The 24343-nt window shown below is 41.4% G+C and overlaps 1 protein-coding gene across 2 annotated transcripts in view; it reads right to left on the bottom strand.

Annotated features, from left to right (window-relative positions):
* LOC149434774 (solute carrier family 23 member 2) overlaps window positions 1-24343 on the bottom strand; it is a 229184-nt gene that overhangs the window by 60662 nt on the left and 144179 nt on the right. For both annotated transcript variants that reach the window (XM_089663408.1, XM_089663409.1), the window contains 2 exons: window positions 12385-12501; window positions 1009-1166 (listed from right to left, as the gene is read on the bottom strand). In XM_089663408.1, the coding sequence (XP_089519534.1) occupies window positions 1009-1166; window positions 12385-12501 (275 nt within the window). The remainder of the gene's footprint in view (window positions 1-1008; window positions 1167-12384; window positions 12502-24343) is intronic.

Raw genomic sequence — 24343 nt, 5'->3', positions numbered from 1 at the left:
AGTCTGATCAGTGGAAGAGAGGAACCTGAGGAAATGCTTACTCCTGCCTGCAGCAGACTGATGACCGCACTTAAAGAAAAACTAGTCTACATTGCTGGCAGGCTGACTAGTTTTTTTATTTCTTCCATGAGTGCACATAGAAAGTGGCATATCCTCCAAGACTGGCCAATTAAGATGGCAAACAGAAAAAATGAGGGAAGAAGTCAGTAACGAGGGAAACTGCAGCGAGTTGCAGAGTCGGGGGGGGGGAGGGGTCTGTGGCAGTTAAATGCTAAGTTCAGTTTTTTTTTTTTTAAATAATGAGATTTTTTTTCAGGTAAAAAAAAAAAATGCCTTTATTATTATTATTATTTTTTTTTTCTTAGGTGTCTGAACAGCATTGAACATTCGATACGCAGATCGCAGATGCAAGGTCAGGCTCCTTCTGACACTCAGTACAGCTGTCTATCTGAACCTCCCATACAGGCAGGCAGATACTGCAGTGCAGGAAGAGTAACTATGAAGGCACTCATCAGCACCCTCACAGTTCATTGAGAACTACAAGCCATCTGCTGTGATGACAGATGTACTTGTGGTCCATTCATTCACATATCTGTGTGAATGAATGACAGCTGTGTGGGCAGTGTCCAACACAGCAGCGCTGTTTGTAAATTTTGACAAAGGTTGTGGGGAGAGGATCCCCTGCCCATTGTTACAATAGGGGATCGGGCGCTGAGCGGGGCTGCTGCGTTAGTAGCATGTTACATCCTAAATACAGGTGTAACATTTAACAAGTTACTAAAGGTGAACTTATCCTTTAAGTCTACTATAATGTGCATACTTGCCCACTATGGCAAAGCTCAGCAGCAGAGTTTAATTCCACTTTAATTAAGGGGCTGCCTTCTAATCAGATTAAACCATTTTTTGAAAACACAATACTTTTTCTGTATACAGTGACATGTCGTGTATTCATACAAACTTTTATGAGATTAAACACCAAAAAATATCAGCAAAAGCTTGTAGACTCACCGGCACCCAAATGTTGTCTGAAGTAAAGTAGTGATTCCTACACAGAAGAAAATGGTCCCAATGAGTTGACTAGTTGCCCACTGGTCAAAGCCAACACACATGGCTTCTGCGAGCAGGAACGGCACAGCCACCGTCCCACTGAAGCATGTCAGGTAGTGCTGCAAGAAATGAGAATTCTCCATTGGTTTACAGTTTGATTTTGTGCTTAGCAATACATTCAATAAAAGTGAGAAATAAAAAAATGATAGGTGTGTATGTGAAAAAACACTTGTAAGTCTGTAATATAATATTACATTCACAATTATAATAATAAGTACCTGTAATAAATAAATTATAATAATACAATTTATATTATGTAAAATTAAAGCCCAACTCCAGCAACATTTCTTATGTTTTGTACATGGAAGTAAGGGTTAGAAATGGTGTCAAATTTGTCTCTCTCTTTTGGGGAGATTTACTCTCGCCTGCTGTCCCAGTGACATAAATAGATATAGGATATCTTTCTGAAGTGAATGAAGACAGCTGCAAAAGTACATTTATTTAGCAGGGAGGGGCTAAAAACAATCTGTCAGGTTTCAATTGCTCCATGACACCCGCACAATCATTTCTTGTCCTGGTGTCACCAGAACAGAAAGAAGGGAGAAAGCTCCCCAAGACACCTGACAGAAGTTTGGAATCTTAACTACTGAAAAGGTTTGGCTAGAGTGGGGATTCAATTTACCATACAAACTGGAGCTAGACCATCAGAACAGACATATATATTTGAAGCTGTGAAAGGAAGTACAAGCAATATAGCTCTAGAAGGGTCCACCTTTAAAATTGTATCTAGGCCACATACATCTAGGCCATGTCATTTTATGTAACATCAAAAACATATTAATCTTATTAAGATTTATTATTGTAACTAAAAAAAAGTAACATTCTCTGAATGTTTTGCACAACTTCTGATCATCTGTCTGTTAAAAAGTAGTAAACTGCTTGGTAGTCTAAACATTAGAGTCCAGTAATGATAACATTAACTGGAAAGGATTGCCTGGCACATTATTTAGACAAATATCCCCTATTCTTACTTTTTATTTGTAATTTTTGAAAACTAAAAATCACATGGACGTATATAAGCGTACATCTGTGCGAAGAGCTGTGTTTGCCCATGATGTATAGGTATAGGAATGTATAGGTGTTCCGTGCATCCATGTGCAGGCAGTCCCATTCATTTATATTAGGAGGTAGCAGCTGCACAGACAGTCGTTTGACATCCATGAGGATGTGGGTGTATGTCCCCCAATTTGCATTGTTTGCATTTGGAGACACGCATCCACACCCAAACGGATGTCAAATTGGGAACCTCGGCTGCGTCTGTGCAGTCACTGTGCTCCAATAGACCATGTGAATGAGGCCAGAGAGGAACTTCCACATTCCAAAAAAATGACAGTCTTTATACTGTAATAATATACTTACAAGCCCAACAGGTCCAGCGTTGTACACAAAGTTGATTTTCCAGCACATATACCAGTTGCATAACATTTGCATATATATGTGAATGCTGTACTGTCTCTTCAAGGCCCCACTGTACAGTATGGTTGTAACTCTAGTGCAGGGTCTCCAAATTGTCTAAACAAAGGGTCAGTTTTTCCTTCCACTTCACAATTATGTGCCTTTGTGCTGGTCTATCACACAAAATCCCAATAAAATACATTTACGTTTTTGGATGTAACATTACAAAATGTGGAAAATTTCAAGGGGTATGCATACCTTTTCAAGGCACTGTAGCACCTGTGGTCAGATGGAATAGGAATAATACCCCATCATCTGTGTCAATTGGAGGAATAGCACCGCACCTTTGCTGTCAGTAGGAGGAGTGTTCTATTGTTATACCAGTGGGAGGAATTATGCCTTACTGTTGGTGTAAGGCATAGAGCTCCGCCATTGTTGTCAATGGAAGGAAATGCCCCATCACTGGTGTCAATAGGGTGAATAGTGCCCCAAGGCCAGATAAAACCAAGCAAAGGGCTGCAGTTTGGAGACCTTTGCTCTAGTCTATGAGAGTCTCTATGCTGGAGAACAAAGAGCAATTGATAAATTAAGGGCAGATATGCCTGGAGGAATCCTATTCCTCCTTAAAACTCCCCACTTTTGAAGTTGATGCTCCAATTGTCCAGTAACCAACAAGAGAAAACTAGCATCAATGTATCTAAATCTCTGATGGCTTGTTCACACCATCTGCAGTGAGTTGTGTGGATCTATATAGAGCAGTGGTTCTCAACCTGTGGGTCGCGACCCCTTTGGGGGTCAAACGACCCTTTCACAGGGGTCCCCTAAGACCATCAGAAAACACATATTTCCGATGTGTAAAGAGCAGCTACTGTGTAGAAAGCAGCTGCTGTGTTGAAAGCAGCTACTCTGTTAAAAGCAGCTGCTGTGTTGAAAGCAGCTACTGTGTTGAAAGCAGCAGTATTGGAGGTAAAACGACACTTCATGAATTATAATTACTGGGTAAATAATTTTATGGTTGGGGGTCACCACAACATGAGGAACTGTATTAAAGGGTCGCGGCATTAGGAAGGTTGAGAACCACTGATACAGAGGGATGTAGGCTCAGTGCTAAGATGCCCTGCCCAGTTCACACCACAATGTTGTGCATTTTTACACAGCACAAGTCACTGTGTTTACCACATGGCGTAGCAACATGCTGCAATTAACCACTAAAAAAACCTGAATGAAATTTAATATTGTAACACTTCAATAAAGTTTTTAATAATGCAATGTATGACCCCTTAATAATGAACACCAGACTGTAGCATTTTAACATACAGGCTGGTGTGAAGGAGTCTCAACTTTGAGCTACTGACATCACTGCTGGTACCTGAAGATAACTTAGTGGAGTTCCACCCAAAACTGGAAGCTCTGCTTGTTTGCCTCCCCCCCACTGCTATATTTGGCACTTTTTTTTGGGGAGGGAGCGGATACCAAGTTTTGACAGGTACCCGCTCCCACTTCCAGCTCAGTTTGGGCCCCTTCCTCCTCCCGCAGTCTTCCGAGACACTTCACAGGTCCAAGGAGACTGCCAGACCAATCAGGATACGCATGCATAGTGGGCACCCGGATGTCACAGCCTGGTGCCCACAGTTGAGATGCTGGCCCCGGGGAGAGAAAAAAGGAGAGAAGGGACAGCGCGGGTGAGCACATTGTTGGACCCTGGGACAGGTGAGTGTTTGTTTTTTTTTACAGTTTTTGTAGCTGCTGACATTTAATAAATATAAAAATGAATGGAACTCTACTTTAACTTGTCTACTGGGCACTTATACCTCCTTCGTGCCCAGGCCAATTTTCAGCGCTGTCGCACTTTGAATGAAAATTGCACGGTCATGTAACACTGTAACCATATGAAATTTTTATCATTTTTTCACACAAATAGAGCTTTCTTTTTGTGGTATTTAATCGCCACTGGGTGTTTTATTTTTTGTGCTCTAAACAAAAAAAAAAGAGCAAAAAATTTTAAGAAAAAAAAAAAGTTTTTCTTTGTTTCGATAAAAAATTTTGCAAACAGGTAATTTTTCTCCTTCACTGATGTGCGTTGATGAGGCTGCACTGGGAGGCAGCACTGATGGGCAGCACTGATGAGGTGGCACGGATAGGCAGCACTGATGGGTACTGATAGGTGGCACTGATAATGCTGCACTGATATGCAGCAATGATGGGCACTAATGGGTGGCAATAACTGGCACCACTGCTTGGAACTGATGGGTGGCACTGCTGGGCACTGATGATCAGTGCCAGTCTGCTTTCTGATAATTGCCGGTTATCGGCAGTACTTTCCTCACACTGTGACAGCGTGACGAAAGTGCAGCCGATAACCAGCAACTGCATTTACCTGGTGATCTGCTGTTTCATTGGACACAGCTGATCAAGTGGTAAAAGACCGCTGTGATTGGCCTTTTACGACATCACGTGATCAGCTGTGTCCGTAGGACAAAGCGATCATGGAGATCGCCGGGTGCGCACCGCTGGGGGCGCGCGGGAGGGCGCATTCTGGGAGGACTTCATATGATGCCCTCCCAGAACTGGACAACTGGACAACCACGCTGTAGCCATCACTCGGCTATAGTGCGGTCGCCAAGTGGTTAATGGTTGCTCTAAAGCTGTAAATTGAGCATCAAGAAAGTTTGATGAAGATTACATTACTTAAAGTGGAACTACACTGCATCTGATCACCACAAACCAAAAATACTATATAATTCATTTTTAATATTAAGAGAAATATCCCCCATCCATCCATATCTCCATGCTTTATTTTGCTGAGGAATCTCTTTGAAAAACACCCACTAGCATTTATATCCATGGTCATCTTGAATAAGGGCAAATGATTCATGTAGCATTTACTTCCTGGAATCCATCTGCCCTTAGCTGTGGAATGAGGGTGTGCTTAACTGAAACAGCCTCTTCTCCCCACCTGAAGGCTTCTGGAACGTATGACATGATTTGCCTAGGCTTGAAAACCAGAAAGTAACATACAGAAATATAAAAAAAAAAAAGTTAACATTTTAAAATGTATTATTTTACACTTTCCTATTTACGAATACTAGCTACATAAGGATGAAAAATAGTCAAAATTGATTGAAAGAGCGAAGTTGCGCTTTAAATTTGAACTCTTGGCAACCAGGTAGACCTCTCTGGCAGTTGCTGCAGTTCAGTAATACTTTCAGGTCTTGTCCCTCCCCCCAGCCTGTGACTGGACAATGAAGGAGAAGCTGCAGCCTGATGAGCTCATCTCTCCATCACTCTTCTGTCTCCTCCTGTCAGCATGTACCTGGAACTGCAACACAGCAAATTGGTTTCTTGAGCTTCTCTCACCAACCCGACTGGTTACTTGTTGTGCTTCTCCTCCACCCCCCTGCACTTTGATGTACAGGGGGTTGAAGGGAGACGTAGGGAGGATTAGAACACCTGTCAAGTGCTGTCTCTTTAGAAAGATTCAGCCTCTCTATTTGTCCTCATGACCGCTATACCCAAAAGTGAAAGAGAAAAAAAAAGATAATCTAAAGTTTTGAGTGATCACCAGAAAAGGAATGGAGGCAGAAATCTTCTGGTTCAGGTGACCCTAGTGACTACCAAAGATGTTCTTTATTTTGGAGGAATCATCACTTACTGTTGTGGCTATGGGACAGGAATTGAAATCTCCTCAATTCAGTTCAAGTAAATCAGTTGCTTACACTGCTTGCATTACAAATACAGTTGTGTCCAAAATTATTCAACCCCCACTGAAATTGAGTGTTTTGGCCAGTTTGACATTGCTTTTGATCATTCAGTCATCTTGCTTACATTTACATTAAAGAGGCACTTGTAGGTCAGACAAATATAACATAACAGTTATAATGAAATAACCACAAATGTCTTTTCTGTGCTCACAGCATTATCAGTTTTATTCAACCCCCAAGTGACATTCAATCTTAGTACTTAGTACAGCATCCTTTTACAGTTATAACAGCTTTTAAACGTGAAGCATAGCTTGACACAAGTGTCTTGCAGCGATCTACGGGTATCTTCGCCCATTCTTCATGGGCAAAGGCCTCCAGTTCAGTCACATTCTTAGGCTTGCGCACTGCAACTGCTTTCTTTAAGTCCCACCAGAGGTTCTCAATCGGATTTAAGTCTGGTGACTGCGATGGCCACTCCAAAATGTTCCAGCCTTTCCTCTGCAACCATGCTCTAGTGGACTTGGAGGTATGCTTGGGATCATTGTCCTGTTGAAAGGTCCAACGTCTCCCAAGCCTCAGGTGTGTGACGGACTGCATCACGTTTCCATCCAATATCTCCTGGTACTGAAGAGAATTCATGGTACCTTGCACACGCTGAAGCTTCCCTGTACCTGCAGAAGCAAAACAGCCCCAAAGCATGATTGACCCTCCACCATGCTTCACAGTAGGCAAGGTGTTCTTTTCATCATAGGCCTTGTTCTTCCTCCTCCAAACATAGCGTTGATCCATGGGCCCAAACAGTTCTAATTTTGTTTCATCAGTCCACAGAACACTATCCCACAACTTTTGTGGTTTGTCCACATGGCTTTTGGCATACTGCAGTCGACTCTTCTTATTCTTTGGAGACAGCAAGGGGGTACGCCTGGGAGTTCTGGCACGGAGGCCTTCATTACGCAGTGTGCGTCTTATTGTCTGGGCTGAAACTTCTGTACCCACATCTGACAAATCTTTTCTCAGTTCCTCAGCAGTCACACGGGGACTTCTCTCCACTCTACGCTTCAGGTAGCGCACAGCAGTCGAAGTCAGCATCTTCTTTCTGCCACGACCAGGTAGCGTTTCAACAGTGCCCTTTGCCTTGAATTTGCGAATGATGCTTCCTAAGGTGTCTCTTGGTATGTTTAACATCTTTGCAATCTTCTTATAGCCATTGCCCTTCCTGTGAAGAGAAATCACCTCTTCTCTTGTCTTCCTGGACCATTCTCTTGCCTTCACCATGTTTGTAACCACACCAGTAAATGTCTAGAAGGAGCTGAGTATCACAGTCATTTTAAAGCTGCCTAATTGGTGCTTATTATGCTTGATTGCTGCTCGGTGACATCCACAGGTGTTTTCAATACCTGATGGAAAGCACCTGTATGAACCTCTGTTCTTCAGAGTGGTAGTCTTTAAGGGGTTGAATAATTGTGGCAATGAAGAAACCACATAAGAACCATTTACTACTGTATTACATAAACAATTGATGTCATTTTAGTTGCATTTGGGTAGTTACAACGTCCTTGTAGGATTTGATTCTGAATACAATTCCAAATGTACACTATAGTCCCTAAACCCCTTTACAGCATTGGGGGTTGAATAATTTTGGACACAACTGTACATATAATACTGTATTAATGAATACAAAGTTGCACTCATTTGCACCTTTTATATCTGGAGTTAAGTTTCAATTGCTGGACTGCAGCATGTTTAGGTGTTTGTTGTAGGGAGGAAGTTTTAACCACAACCAGATCTGCATTTCCCATGCTGGAAATATTTCAATGAAATGTGAAGCAAACTATAAAATGAGAGCAGCTTGGTTGGTTCAGTGCAGTCAATTCAGGTAATAAATGATCATTGATTGTCTGCAATGAGTTACAAGTCCATATGAGATAAAGGCTGAGCGGGATAATTTTATGAGAAGATGTAGATGTAGTCATAACTGACATTCCGGGATAAACAGTGATTACATTGTATGAAAGGACAGCGGAAAAGAACAGCGAAGCACAAATGCCACCTCCTATGAATGAAAGGACATCCAGTTCTCGCTCGTTATCAGCATTCTAACACACAGCAGTAAAGTTCAATATAACGTCATTCTTCACATTACTCTTACCCAACTCCACCCAGAAAAAAAACAACAAAAAAACAAAACAAAAAAGAAACCGGACTTTAATGGCATCAATCTGATGAACAGGTTTCATTTGGGGCGGAAGTTGAAGCATTGAATATAGTGTGCTTTTAGGACCACAGGATCTCTGGGTGTAGAGAAGCGGACTTCACTTCTACTAAAGGTTGTTGTAGGCATTTCATGGTCCACCTGTGGGAGGACCTGTCAGGTTTATAGAAGTAAATCTAACACCAAACATGGTTTCTTAGCAGTGTATAGAGCAGGGAATGCTTAGAACCTCCAGCAGGATTTTTCTTTTGGCTGTCTTTTTCCTGGAGATTTCCCTTGAACTCTTGTCCCAGCAACACAACAGGAAGAGAGAAAAAAAAATCTCTGCAAAGTGAAGGAATTCCTCACATTTGTAAATGTTTTGATGTGTTCATGTGCCATCAGATCAGTAGTTTCAGTCTTAAATGCTGTTAAAGGGAAAGGTCAGAATTGTATTGGGAACAGCTTCTTTGTCATCAGAATAAGTAAGCTGGGCATAGACTGGTTTTTTTTTTGTTCAGCTCGAAAAAAAAACTAACAGATTCCGTCATCCACAAAAGCAAGAAGGATGATGGAATTTCCCCCATCCTCAACCCCCCGCCCCCCACCAGGACATTGTATTCTGACAGCGACTCTCACTGCTGTCAAAATACACTGGTCAGTGGCTGCAGCCATTGATGGACAACGTTTTCCAGCTTAAAAGACCTGCTGTACAAGACAAATTTCAAAACATCTATGCCCAGCTGTAAAGTGTTACTAAACCTAGGAACCCACATTCACTATATCTGGTCTCTTACAGTGCACACAACATGGAAGTGCAATTATTTTAGTAAATATAAAACTGCTAACTTTCTCTCATCAGCAATATATAGCAGTCTTGTAACTTCTATCACTGTCTGATCGAGAACTGGTTAAAGCTAGTGCGAGGAGTTTCCATTCTCCTCTGACTGTCCTGCAAGACTGCATGACCCCTGAACCTCTGCCTGGACAGTGCTGATTGGCCCTGTGCTGATCACATGTACCCTCTCAAAGAAAAAAAACTCTCCATCCATACATAACAAACAGAGCATGTGTAGAGTGACTCCTAGAGCTCAGAAGATGGATTGGGGACAGTAAAGAAAGAGAGGATCAGAGAAGACAGAGTCAAACAGCCTATTTACACAATGCAGATGTTTAACCCCTTAGATTCCACAGTGAGTATAACAAGCATGCTTTATTACATATACAAACTGATTTTACTATTGTGGGTAGTAACACTCTAAGGATTACTCTATCTGTAACAGAAAATCAAAATAGGTGGTTTCAGGGTTCATTCGCACCACAAAGCTGTATGCTGTAATGCAAGTAAAAACATGGCAGTCTGTACTTTATCTGACAGCTATGCAATGTGGGACGCCATGCAATGTGCTGAGTGACGCTGCAGCACATATGCAAAAAAAACACACAAAATGCTGCAATATGGTATTCAAACTACTGATACTTACAATATGAAATTTTCTAAAAGTTCAGTGCTTGAGTGGCCAAGTGAATGAGCACAGAACACTTAAAAATGAAGCCCCTTATATTTGTTACAAATATATTCCAAATACAAGCAATGATGACTATGCTACTGAAACAAACTTACAGGTAAAAGATGATGACGTGCTGAGTAAACAGAGTGCCAGGCGAGGTCTGAGGCACATTAATAGCTGTAAGGCCTCATTTGAAATGTTGCTTGAGAAAGCATGATTATACAGGGATAGATACAGACTAAACCCTGATATAATCTAAGCTGACTGGCTCACTTCTCCTAAGGGTGTATGACCACAGCAACAGACATTGAGATTTATCTCAGTCCTCATTCATCCTAAGAGACAGCCCTGTCACTAATGATTCCTTTGATAGCTTAGCTTAAATTGTTTCAGTTGGGAAGTTGGCACTGTCAGTTTCTGAAGAACTTGCCATAAATCCCAACACTTCCTAATGTTCTCCTGAGTCCATTGCATATATCTTCACAGCACTCAAGGAAAGCGTCAGTCCAACTAAAGTAGGCTAGTATATTATCTAGTAGTAATTGGACTGGCATATATACATTTTCATTTCTCAGGCTCATTTTTTTTCTCTCTTCCCCCCTTTCCTGACCTGCCGGGCTGCATACAATCCGTTGACATCTGTTCCGGGTTTTCTTCTGTTAAAAAAAAACAGATGTTAACGGATGCGGACATTACCGGATGTAAATGGATGATCATCCGTTTACATCCGCTAGTCCATAGAAATACATAGATGTCTGTTTTTCATCCGTAAACGGACAGATGAAAGACGGACGTACGGAACGCGAGTGTGAAAGAGGCCTTACAATACAGTTCGATACAGAAGGAATTGGAGGGCCCTGCTCATGGAGCTTACAATCTAAATTAACTAAATAGAAGGCGAGGGTAGTCCTATAAAAAGTTGATGTAAATTAAATCGAAAAGATGACCCTCCTATTTTAGGACTATCAATCTGACAATATGGACCAGTTACTGTATTGCTATATTATGTTTCAGATTAAAATAAATCCAAGGTTACTTTCACACTGCTCCTTGTTAAAACGCAGTAAAAAATGTGTTTTTACCACATTACAAAGGTAAACTGTATCCTATGATAAAACTCCAGTTGTTTATGATACACAGTATCAAATTAAGGGTTTAGAACAGCTTCTCACTAGAGGAACTCTTGAAAAAATGTTCTGGTCTTGGGAAACCTCTGCCAAAATTACTGAATTGGGATCAAACGAAGGAATGTCCCTTACAATGGTGATCAGTGGGAAAAATGCTCCCCTACATTCAGTGATGATCAGAAAGCAACCCGTACAGTCAGCTAAAAAAAGCAGTGGAGTCAACCTGCTGGCTGTGATAAGTGGCGTTGGACCTGGAATTTTCAGGCACCATCAGGTAAAAGATCAATTAGCCACATCTTGAGAAACCTCTGAGGGAACCATGAAGTTCCACGGACCCCTGGTTGAGAAGGTCTGGTTTAGATAAACCAAGTAAAACAATTTTAATTGTGTAGTATAGTTTCCATTTTATTTGGCATTCCTGACATTTAAAGCTGGCTATACAGCTTGAATTTCAGCATTTTCCTGCTAAACAAGCTGAAATTCAAACCATAGGTGACTGTCATTACCAACTTACTCAGCAAAAGTCAACTTAAAAATCAGTTGAGCCAGGAGGAAAATTATTGAACAGTGACCTTGTTCTATCAGATGCAGTCATGGTTCAAATATTCAGGCAGCTCCAGCTGTCATGGCTGTGTGAATACAATAGCTGGCACTGGACGTTCTTCCATCCATGGTGTTTATTTTGGATGGGGGATTGACTATTTTTCTCTTGTTCAGCCAGCAAATCTGTGCATTAATGGCTAACCTAAGGCTGGTCAAAGATCCATGTAGGCAAGCAATACAAACCAGTTCATACATGGCCAAGTTACCCACAAGGCAAACTATAAATCACTACGTATATACCTGAAGCAAGTTTTTACTCTTAGGAGGTTAAGACGCAGTTTTACATGTTCACTGACCATATCAATTATGTGAATGCAGCCAAAGGACCCCGTAATGACACATGTGAGACTTGTGCCAGGGATATTATGCTGTCTCTGCTGCAGAGTTGTCTGGTGTTAGTTTGTTTCAAGGTCTGTGACAGTCTGCCTTCTCTCCAGCCTCTCAATGCCTCTGAAACTTGCAGCCTAATGCCTTCAGCAACTGTATCACGCATAATGATTGTCCTTATCTGACCATCATGCTGAACTTTGAGCTAACTGGAAAATTTACGACCCAGCTGATTCTCTGTTCTGTTTGGATCTTGTAAATACTGCCCAGCATGGAGAAGAAGTCAGGCTATTTTCAGCTATAAGAGGCCCACTTCGGGGGAAAATAATGAGCAAATGGAATACAGTTACATTATAGCGTTTATAAGAATTACAGCCATAAAGGTGGACAGTCTTGTTTATCAAATCTCAAAACCAACATACCTGTAAGCCCAGGAAGATGCAGAGATACCAAGGAGGTACATCCTCTACTGTATATATCATGTCCATCCGCTGCCGGTCTAAGCTGCTTGTGCTGTCCAGTGTCTCTGCCAGCGAGCTCTATATTAAATAAGGAGACAGTTTATTATTATTATACAGGGTTTATAAAGAGGCAACAATTTTCGCTTCACTTTAATAAATAAACCTTTTATGTCTTTATAGTTCAAAAGCTATTTCAGTTGATCAGATTCTTTTTTCCGAAAAAAGTCAAGAACATTTCAAGAGAAATATTGTTCTAAATTGTTACTAACAACATGCAGTACCCAATTATAACCCATAGGTGTCACCTACAGCAACACAGCCAAAGTGCGGGTAGGTTTCGAAAGTAAATGAGCATTATGGCAATTAAAGCAAGTGCTTCAAAAGGTTTGATGAGCAAAACAAAGCAAAAGCACCCAAATACATTTTCCTATGTTGAATTCTTTTTTAAAAATTCTAGAACCAATCTACACAAAGAAAAAAAGGTCACATACTGTGCTTATGCTTTTTTTTTTTTAATAAACCAGATTTAAGTTTCTCTGGAGTTTACTAGGAAGTCCAAATAAATTAAAAAACAAGGGGTAATGTGGTGAAATACAAATAGGGAGCCCTATATTCCCAAGAATCATTCTCGGGTAATAATGAAGATCTAGAGCCAAAATGTTTTGTTCATTTTGGATAGAGTATGGATCTAAAACCTCTGATTGACCACTTATGTCCCACTGGAACGATTTCCCTATATTTCCAGTCCTGTAGAAACAAGAGAAAATGTTCCAAAGTGTCCCCAATGGACGATTTTCAAGCTCATCTGGTGACAGCTCAGAGATATGGCTTCTTATGTCTGTTCAGTCTTGATAATAGAACTCACTAGGACAAATAGATTAAATCTCCCCACAGACTGCAAAAAAACAAAAACCTGACATAGGTTTTAACCCTTTACCACTTTATCCAAACATTTTAAACTGGCTTTAAATCCACTGTTGCCACCTACATCAGTGTTTCTCAACCTTTTTCCAGTCAAGGCACACTTTAAAATTCTGCACAATCCCAAGGCACCCCATTCTAAAAAACTAATCAAATAGTTTCACATAAAGCAGCAAAATACACACACATAAGACACCCAACGGTAGAGGTGATTTATTTTTCCAAAGCAAATACACCTTATACACTGGTACTGACTAGTATTCCAATGTTTCTCTTCCCCCTCAGTTTCTCCCTCAATCAGCTAATGTGCTGATGGAGAGGGGCAGTGGAGGGGAAAACAAGGATGCTGTGCAGGCACCTAACATCATCAACCAACCAATGATGTCATTGTTGGTTAGGACGCTGGCTACTGGAAGGTTGTAATGGTGCACGATAAAAACCTGTGGCTTTGTGTAACTGAAAAGCAGGCTTGATCCACCCACTGGCTTGTATACAATTTTTAGGCATTTTGACACTTGAAGGCACCCCTGGATTCCAGGGTACCCTGGTTGAAAAAGGATAACCTAGATTATGGTCTACTATGACTAATCTGTAAAATAAAATTACATTCTTCAAAGGTACCTTAATTGAATACCAGATACTAGCGGCACTGACTGGTGCAGAAAATATCTTAAATGTTTCTCCGCAGAGGAGTGTATTCTGGAACTGCCATAAAGGGTTAGCGCAGACTATATAGATAACAAACTCCTGATTGCTCATTCACTCACAGCTTCAGAAGTCTCTATAGACTTAGCAAGGTTTAATGCAGCATTGGGGGAATAAAGAAACATCCCATGCCCAGCACACCACACTAGAAGCTCTTAGCATGGCTCAAATCATGCTACAAACAGCAATATGCAGCGAGCAGGGTCAAAAGCTTCTTTTCTAAACTTCCCTCCACTGGCTTCCGATTGCCCAACGGATCAAATTCAAAATGCTTACACTGATGTACAAAGCTGTCCATAATACTACGCACTAACCAGAAGCGTATTGATAATACATATGTATATAAATATCCTGAAGATTCCCTGGTTAGTGCGCATTTCTATCATTTGCACTAGAAAAACAGCGAGCACCATTACAGGACTGCATTTCATTTGTGACTTTTTACTTCCAGTTTGTAACCATCATCCATATTTGCTAATATCATACAGCGCTGCATTTACATATCTGTATTTATATTAGGATTTTATATGCATATACCTTGAATGTTCAGCTGCTGACACTTTTGAAGCGCTCACTGTAGCATTTCTTTATATGTCCATAATACTGCCCCAAATTACATCACCGACCTGATATCCAAATACCACCCAACACGTACTCTTCGCTCCTCACAAGACCTCCTACTCTCCAGTTCCCTGGTCTCCTCCTCCCATGCCCGCCTCCAGGACTTCTCCAGGGCATCGCTCATCCTCTGGAACTCCCTACCCCAATCCATCAGACTATCACCCACTCTCCTCTCCTTTAGGCGCACCCTAAAAACCCACTTCTTCAGGGAAGCCTACCCCACCCTCTGCTAACTGCCGATCTCCTCCACTCTTCCTACCACTCCATCCCCCACAGCTTTTCCTCCCGTACCACTATCCCCTCCCTCCTAGATTGTAAGCTCCAAGGAGCAGGGCCCTCGAACCCCTCATGTATCGCACTGTATTGTTATTGTTCTGTCACATGTTCTGTCCCCCTTTGTAATGTACAGTGCTGAGCGAACTATTGGCACTTTATAAATACTGTATAATAATAATAAACCTTTTTCTTTACATCTTATTGACCTCAAACATGAAGGAGCCATGTTAATAACTTAATGCAAAGTCTGCTTTAACTCACTCCCTTCACTTTAGTGTGGCCTTTACAAAGCTGTGATTCATATTTTGTAGTATTCCATATCCAACCTAGTACAGAGGTGAGAAAGCAGATCACAGGTCAAAGTGTGGGTGAAATTACCCTGCCCTATGTTCTACACTAATCACCACAGGATGCAGGAGTATGACCCACTAAACAAACAAGTACAATGATTTTACAATCCCCACGTAATAGTGGCATTTAAACATACAGTTGTATTGCCTTGCTCAGTCTGACTGCTGATGCCCTTGACATTGGCACTTTCCAAATAACCTTGTCTGACAAGATTAAGACATTCTGTTCTGATAACATGATTTCCAGACTTTTTTTGGACTGTACATCTCCAATCAATTTATGAGAACTAAGAACAGAGGTCTAGATTCATCATACTAGACATCTCAGGTCCTTCTCCATTTTCTGTTCACAAGTGCCCATTTAGGAAAAGGGAAAAAAAAGGTTGATTCTTGTGATATGAATTGCTTGTCACCTAAAGCACAGTTAAATAAATCACCAAAAAGGCTTCCCCTGAGTATGCATTTTAGTGAGTCCCACAATAAGAACAATTCTTTAACAAAGTTCATAATACAGCCTTCACACTGCAGATCTGGCCCAAATGAATTCACAAAGAGCAGCCAGAAACAAGACATAGAGGTTAACCCTAGGTTCACATCTGTGCGGGTGGTACTGCTACGGATCCGCACGAAAATCCGTGCAGCCGCACCACCTGCACAGAGAAATGTGGACCTGCGGGCAGGTGCCACTAGTTCTAATAGCACGCCGCCCGAACTGGAAATCACAACCGTACTGGGAACCGAGGTTCCCGAGCGGGCTGCGTTTTCGGAAGAAGTGCAGTGACTTCTTCCCTGCGTGTCACTGGCACAGGAGTCCATTCAAATGGGGGTTAAAGATCTGACCTCCAAAAGACTTTTCCTATGAAAAATCTTTCCATAAATTGGTTTGATCATTTCCCCTGGCCAATAGATCTTGAATGATTGAACGACCGCTACTGTTTAGGGCCCTTTTACACTCATCAGTTTTTTTGCAATTTTGATATTTAAAAAATGGAAACAAAATGCATGAAAAAGGTATCCCTTTAAATCATATGGAACTTTTCACACCAATGCACGGTGAGTGCGGTCCGTTTTTAAAAGTACTGCATGCTGAGCAAGCCGGCCGGAGCAGCGTCCACAATGTGAAGAGTCGTTTAATCTCCGCAAAGCATTCTCACCCCCCATGGTGACCCCGATCGTTCTGCCCGGCATTGTCTGACATATATTCCCAGTTCACGGGGATGAGCACTGACATTTTGGATATTTTGTTTCTTTTGCCCCCCAAAAAATCTACTTTTGGCCAAAGTGTGAATATATATATATTATATTTTTTTCTTGATCTCTTGTAAATACCATTCTTCTAAATTGCGACTTTAGAAAAAAAAAAAAAAAAAAAAAAAAAAAAAAAGGACTGCATGCTGCATTTTTGGTGCATCTTTAACCGCTTGCCTACAGGGCGCTTATACACCCTTACTGCCCAGGCCAATTTCCAGCTCTCAGCGCTGTCACACTTTGAATGACAATTGCGCAGTCATGCAACACTGTACCCATATGAAATTTTTATCATTTTTTTGTGACAGATAGAGCTTTATTTTGGTGGTATTTTTTTTTCTCTTAAACCAAAAACCACTGAAAATTTTGAAAAAAAAAAAAGATTTTTCTTAGTTTTTGTTGTAAAATTTTGTAAATAAGTGATTTTTCTCCTTCACTGATGTGCACTAATGAGGCTGCAGTGATGGACACTGATGAGGAGGCACTGGTAGGTGGCACTGATGGGCATTGACAGGCATCACTGATGAGCACTGAAAGGCAGCACTGATATATGGCACTGGTAGGCGGCATTGACTGGCACTGATAGGCGGCACTGATAGGTGGCACTTATTGGCATTGATAGGTGGCACTGACTGGCAATAATGGGTGACACTGAAAGGCAGCTCAGATGGGCACTGATATGTGGCATTGATGTGCACTGGTATGCACTGATATGTGGCACTGGCAAGTGGCACTGTTCAGCACTGGCAGCTGGCACTGATGGACACTGACAGGTGGCACTTCTGGGGCCAACCTGATGATCAGTGTACATGTCCCCTCCGCGGAATGGCGATTACTGGCTCTCCTCTCGAGCTGTCAGCGTGAGGAGAGAAATGCCGATAACCGGCATTTCCCTGTTTACATGCGGTCAGCTGTGATTGGACACAGCTGATCACATGACCGAGCCGACATCTTTGGCTCTTTCCGTAGATCAGTGATCCGCTGTGTCCGAGGGACACAGTGCACCGCTGATCGCCGCGCGCTCCCTGAGCCGCGCATGCACGGTGAGAATGGGAGGACATCATATGACGTCCTCCCAGAACAAGAGAACCACCTTGCGCCCGTCATTGGACTATATGGCGAGCGGGAGGTGGTTAAAGAGTGCACCAAAAACACACCTCCCCGTTGAAACAAATGGAAAATACATCAAAAACTTACACTGTATGTGTTTTTGTTGCACTTTTGCAGTCACACTGTCCATGTTTCACAGGTGCATGACTGCAGTCAGGCATCCAGAAAACACATTAAAAATGCACCAGTAATCTATATGTGTTTTTTCAACACCGCAGTGTGAAAGGGCCCTTGAGATAAGACTTAAAGAGGTTGTAAACCTCAACCATGAAATATGATAGTGTGTATAGTATAGAGTGTGTCATTTCTGTCTACTGCTTCATTCTTCTGCTATCTGTATGAATTACTTCTGACAAGTTTTATTTACACCAAGTAAAAAATATATGGAGAAATTCTACACCTGGACTTTTGAGGTGCCCCAAGGAGTAACGCACAAGACACTGATATTAAAAATATAAGAGGGAGATTACCTCCCCAATAGCCTTTATTAATACAAAATTTATATGTCAAAAATAGTACAGGTATAAAAGCCCATAACATGAGCAACCATTACAAACATACAATAGTCTGATCATACATTATACTGATCCTGGAGCATTCGTTGTGAACAGATTCAGTTCAGAAATGGATAGCAATTCCTCAACATGTTTCGCAGGAAATTATACCTGCTTCTTCAGGAGGATTAAAGCTGCTAACTGCACTTGAAAACGCATCTACCACTGAGCTAAACATCCCCAAATATTACAATATGTCATATACAATAACTATTTTAATCTGTGATAGAACCGCAATAGGACAGGGGTAAGGTATATGCTCTTTCACTATTTCTGATGGTTGCTATCTTCTTTTCCCCTTTCTAGATTTTGAATATGTTTATATATATTTTTTTTTTTATCCTAGATCTATTTTGTTAAGTTTATGAATGTGGGGGTCCTACATTCAGCACCACCAAGGATTTATAACCAAGTAAAAAATGTGACAGAAGAGGGACCTCCAGCAGATTGACAGCCTCAGCTCTGTTCCTGTGAGCTGTGTGGAGGGGGGTAGGTCTCTTTTTTTCAATCCGCTCTCAGAGATCTCCACACTGAGCTCTGCAGAGTAACTTCAGCTCCCTGCCGTCTGTTTTTCTGAACTTTCAAACAAGCTTTAAAATTCAGCACTTTGAATGGATGTACTATAGATAAAAGAAGACTGCAGATAGACAGGTACATGTTTTGTAGGAGGATTTGTTTCATCTCTGTTTATCACTTGAGGCCAGTCACTTCACTGGGTATATGTAGAGGTTTATAACCGTTTTAATTCAAGGTGTATGGTCTTGTCCATAAATTCATACAAATCATGTCAAAATGTGGATATCTATTGGTGGACTAAGAGTGGCCAGACATTGGCAGATTACAATGGATGGTGAGCGTTTAGCCTGTCTGATGCTGCAACGCTCAGATACATTGCGATCATCGACCCATACAGTTGTGTCCAAAATTATTCAACCCCCACTGAAATTGAGTGTTTTGGCCAGTTTGACATTGCTTTTGATCATTCAGTCATCTTGCTTACATTTACATTAAAGAGGCACTTGTAGGTCAGACAAATATAACATAACAGTTATAATGAAATAACCACAAATGTCTTTTCTGTGCTCACAGCATTATCAGTTTTATTCAACCCCCAAGTGACATTCAATCTTAGTACTTAGTACAGCATCCTTTTACAGTTATAACAGCTTTTAAACGTGAAGCATAGCTTGACACAAGTGTCTTGCAGCGATCTACGGGTATCTTCGCCCATTCTTCATGGGCAAAGGCCTCCAGTTCAGTCACATTCTTAGGCTTGCGCACTGCAACTGCTTTCTTTAAGTCCCACCAGAGGTTCTCAATCGGATTTAAGTCTGGTGACTGCGATGGCCACTCCAAAATGTTCCAGCCTTTCCTCTGCAACCATGCTCTAGTGGACTTGGAGGTATGCTTGGGATCATTGTCCTGTTGAAAGGTCCAACGTCTCCCAAGCCTCAGGTGTGTGACGGACTGCATCACGTTTCCATCCAATATCTCCTGGTACTGAAGAGAATTCATGGTACCTTGCACACGCTGAAGCTTCCCTGTACCTGCAGAAGCAAAACAGCCCCAAAGCATGATTGACCCTCCACCATGCTTCACAGTAGGCAAGGTGTTCTTTTCATCATAGGCCTTGTTCTTCCTCCTCCAAACATAGCGTTGATCCATGGGCCCAAACAGTTCTAATTTTGTTTCATCAGTCCACAGAACACTATCCCACAACTTTTGTGGTTTGTCCACATGGCTTTTGGCATACTGCAGTCGACTCTTCTTATTCTTTGGAGACAGCAAGGGGGTACGCCTGGGAGTTCTGGCACGGAGGCCTTCATTACGCAGTGTGCGTCTTATTGTCTGGGCTGAAACTTCTGTACCCACATCTGACAAATCTTTTCTCAGTTCCTCAGCAGTCACACGGGGACTTCTCTCCACTCTACGCTTCAGGTAGCGCACAGCAGTCGAAGTCAGCATCTTCTTTCTGCCACGACCAGGTAGCGTTTCAACAGTGCCCTTTGCCTTGAATTTGCGAATGATGCTTCCTAAGGTGTCTCTTGGTATGTTTAACATCTTTGCAATCTTCTTATAGCCATTGCCCTTCCTGTGAAGAGAAATCACCTCTTCTCTTGTCTTCCTGGACCATTCTCTTGCCTTCACCATGTTTGTAACCACACCAGTAAATGTCTAGAAGGAGCTGAGTATCACAGTCATTTTAAAGCTGCCTAATTGGTGCTTATTATGCTTGATTGCTGCTCGGTGACATCCACAGGTGTTTTCAATACCTGATGGAAAGCACCTGTATGAACCTCTGTTCTTCAGAGTGGTAGTCTTTAAGGGGTTGAATAATTGTGGCAATGAAGAAACCACATAAGAACCATTTACTACTGTATTACATAAACAATTGATGTCATTTTAGTTGCATTTGGGTAGTTACAACGTCCTTGTAGGATTTGATTCTGAATACAATTCCAAATGTACACTATAGTCCCTAAACCCCTTTACAGCATTGGGGGTTGAATAATTTTGGACACAACTGTAAATGTGTGCTGTTCATCCAGTAGGATAAAGTGCATTTTGATTTCTCCAATGAAAATAAGAAAACTAGCAATAGGAAATATTAGGACGTTATTGAGAAATATACTCGGAAATACAAATTACAAACCTCAGGTTAAGGCTAGCCATAGACTATTGTTTGTTCGTTTATTTTTTAATCAGTCAGCGGGCTGATAAAGAAAAACAAAAACAACAACCGATTCCCTCATCCACACATGCAAGGTGGATGGGGGAATCCTCCCTGTTGTGCTATTGTATTCTGACAGCGGGGACTCCTCTAATTTCAGAATACAATGATCAGCACCTGCAACCAGCTGATCAAGAAAAAGTTTCCCGCATTCCCATTAGACCAACTTCTCTCGAACAGGAACAGCCATAGATGATCAAAATTCAGTTGGTCCTTGCTGAACCAGTCGAATTTTGAGCCATCTATGACCAGCCTTGTTCACAGCAGACACACAGAGAAACTGATGGAAACTGATGTGCAGATTTCACTTGCAGAGATATCAGTTTCCAATAGTTTTCATGTGCACTTCAATGAGTTTTATACATGTTGCAGATTCCTGCGCAGAAAAAACCTGAAGATGATACTAGTGTTGTGAACAAGGCAGATAGAGAACGGATTTTGTTGCGTCCTTGCACAACACATACAGAAAAACTGACGTCTCTGCACCATGGTGTGAACAAGGCTTAACTGTCACATGACATAATTATTAGTGATGCAGGAATAGGTCACACTTCTTTTATTTCATTGTGTGACAACAACCCAATATGTAGTTTAGCAGAACTTGAAAGAGAACTATGAAACTAGTGTGAAACTGACTGGATTACCACCCATCATGTGTGCCTGTTTAAAATGTATGATTTCTTTGTAGAAAGAACTTTCCCCATAACTGTATTGACGTTTGCTACCAGACACTTCAGTTTTTGGTACGTACTAGAGAGAGAGGCTAGCCATACACACATAAGATTTCTCTTGTTCAGCCTGTAGGTTAAACAAGAGAAATCGAATAGATTTCTTAATCCACGCTAAATGCAACACCCCATGGCTACTTGAATACCAGAACACTGGCTACATCTGACTGGATGCAGTCACTGCTTGGCCAACAATTTTCCACCAGCTCCTTAGATTTTTCAACTGAAGTTTGTTGAGCTGGGCGGCCCTGATAGCTTTGGCAGGAATTTCCTGAACTTTGCGCTGTGTATGGCCAGCTTTAAAGAGGTACCTTCCAATTTTTTTTCTGTTTCTTGGAGAATCTACTGATGAGATCTCTGCCCACCTGTTGTGGAAAGGCGCAGCATGTTCCCTGTAGACATGTGAAAAGTAACTTCGCTCAGAAGTGGTCTTTCAGTTGTGCGTGTCAGTGGATAGAAGAACACAACTTTTCCTAATAGACAAAACCAAGAGTTCTGCGCCATCACATTAAAGCACATGTCAAGGCAAAAAAGAAAAATAAATAAACACGTGTATTTAGTACACTCTGCAATACATCCACTGATTACAAGAAACACAGACCTCCCCTTATATCCATAACCCCTCCTTGTGTACAGAAAGAACACACGAAGTTATCCGCTCACAAGATTTCTTGCAAAATCAACAGGTGCTTTTTACACTTATCTAAAAGATAGCACAGAACACTATGAATGGTATATTTAGCAGAGCAAAGGGATGCAAATAAAAGAAGTTCAAGGATGGGGTTTACATACACTATAAGTCTCCATGCACACTGGGGGTCTTGATAATGCTGGTAACGTTAGCTGTGTAATGTCACGTTAAAGCGGAGTTCCACTCGTCTGTCAAAAAATAAAAGTCAGCAGCTACAAAAACTTACCTGTCCCTTGGTCCCGTGGTGTGTCCCCCGCAGCCAGTTTCACTGGCCGTCCTGTATTCCAGGAGATTGGCATCTTCAGTGTGGGCACCCGCTTTGCATGAATGGTCCTCTAGTCTTCTGGGACCTGTTACGTGTCCCAAAAAACTACAGGGAGGGAGGACACCTTCCGCTTTCAATCGCCTAGGGGATCAGACCGGAAGTGGGAGCGGGTACTTGTCATATTCAGGTACCCATTCCTCCCCCGCCACCCTAAGGTGCCAATCCTTAATGGGGAGCGGGGGAGCAGTCCTTAAAGCGGAACTTCCCCTTTTTGGGTGGAGCTCCGCTTTAAAACCATGGGTTTTTCAGCTTTTTGCGTTCTTGCATTAGCATTTAGCAGCGTTTTCCTGCATTTGCTTGGTCAAAAAAAAAGTCTAAAAACACCGGTTTATTGTGCTTTTCAGCGTTAGAGTGTTTTTACAACTAAAAAACACCTCTAGAAACCCACTAGTCCTGGGTTATTTTCCAGCAAAAAAACGCTGATTACAGTCATGGACACATAGGGTAACATGCTGGGGGGTTTACTAGCTGTAGAAAAAGAAAATCAAAAGCCAAAACAGCCGCTGTAAAAACATCCAATGTGCATGAGGGCTAACTCTAGATCCCATAACTATCCCTCTTGGCAGACACGCTATATAATGAATTCTGTTACAGGCAATAAACATACATGTACCAACAGTGTGCATTCCTATTTCTCAGTACACGATTACTGATGCCTGGTCCAGAAAGCCTCAATACACAGAAGAGCTCAGCACTGAGCTGCTTTCCTTGGTCACAAGGAATTGAACATATGCTGCAACGTCTGTCAGCATTGACCTTGCAGCCCTCACTCTATCGAATGACAGGTCTCTTATGAAAGAATATGACCTACGTATATTACAATTATTTAAACTACTAAAAATATGAGTTTGTTTTATTAGGGCACATACTGCTTTTTTTTTTTTTTTTAAACTGTTTTTAGTTAGTAAATAAAAAATTTTCAAGACATTCCTACCATATCTTTAATAGTACACATACCCACCCCACCAAAACACCCACCAAATTCTCGAGAGGGACTTTAGAACTATGTACATAAGCATTAGCAGTGGCTTTTCTATCTTGCACATGTCATTTATTAATCTACAAAGGTGTTTGGATACCTGCCCACCAAAGACAGTGACCTTAAACTTTGCAATCTGGCCAAAGTTTGTATGGCAGAAAACAACACACTGTCAAATTGACCACACTGCTGCCAGAAACAAAATGTGCACTTCTTGGTATTAGGAGGATTGAATGAACCTAGGCATGGCATTAAAGTTTATAAACCTTTTGTATATATTGTATAATATACTATGCAACTCTATACCTCGGGGCCAGAAAAATAGAAATTGAGCCAGCTTTTTTTGATTTACGTATGTGGATCTACATGCAACAGCATCACTATTCTAGGTTTGCCTAAAGCAATGTTTCTCAACCTTTTTTCAGTCAAGGCACCCTATAAAGTTATGAACAATCTTTGGGCACACTTTAAAATGATCAGTCTCAAGGTACCCCATTCTAAAATGTAAAAAACTATTCTAACTGTTTTACCTAATACAGCAACACTCACACATGTAGGACACTCAGTGTTAGGGTGGATTTATTCTTTCAAGTACACTTTTGCACATTGATACTGGATAGTATTCCATTGTTTCTCTTCGTCCTCAGTTTCTCAAAGTAGGTTTGAACATTGGCCAGACCA

Source organism: Staurois parvus, unplaced genomic scaffold, assembly GCF_062004578.1.
Source record: "Staurois parvus isolate SC_StPar_1 unplaced genomic scaffold, SC_StPar_1.0 ptg001680l, whole genome shotgun sequence".
NCBI classification, from domain to species: Eukaryota; Metazoa; Chordata; class Amphibia; order Anura; family Ranidae; genus Staurois; species Staurois parvus.
This window is presented reverse-complemented; position numbering and strand designations above follow the sequence as displayed.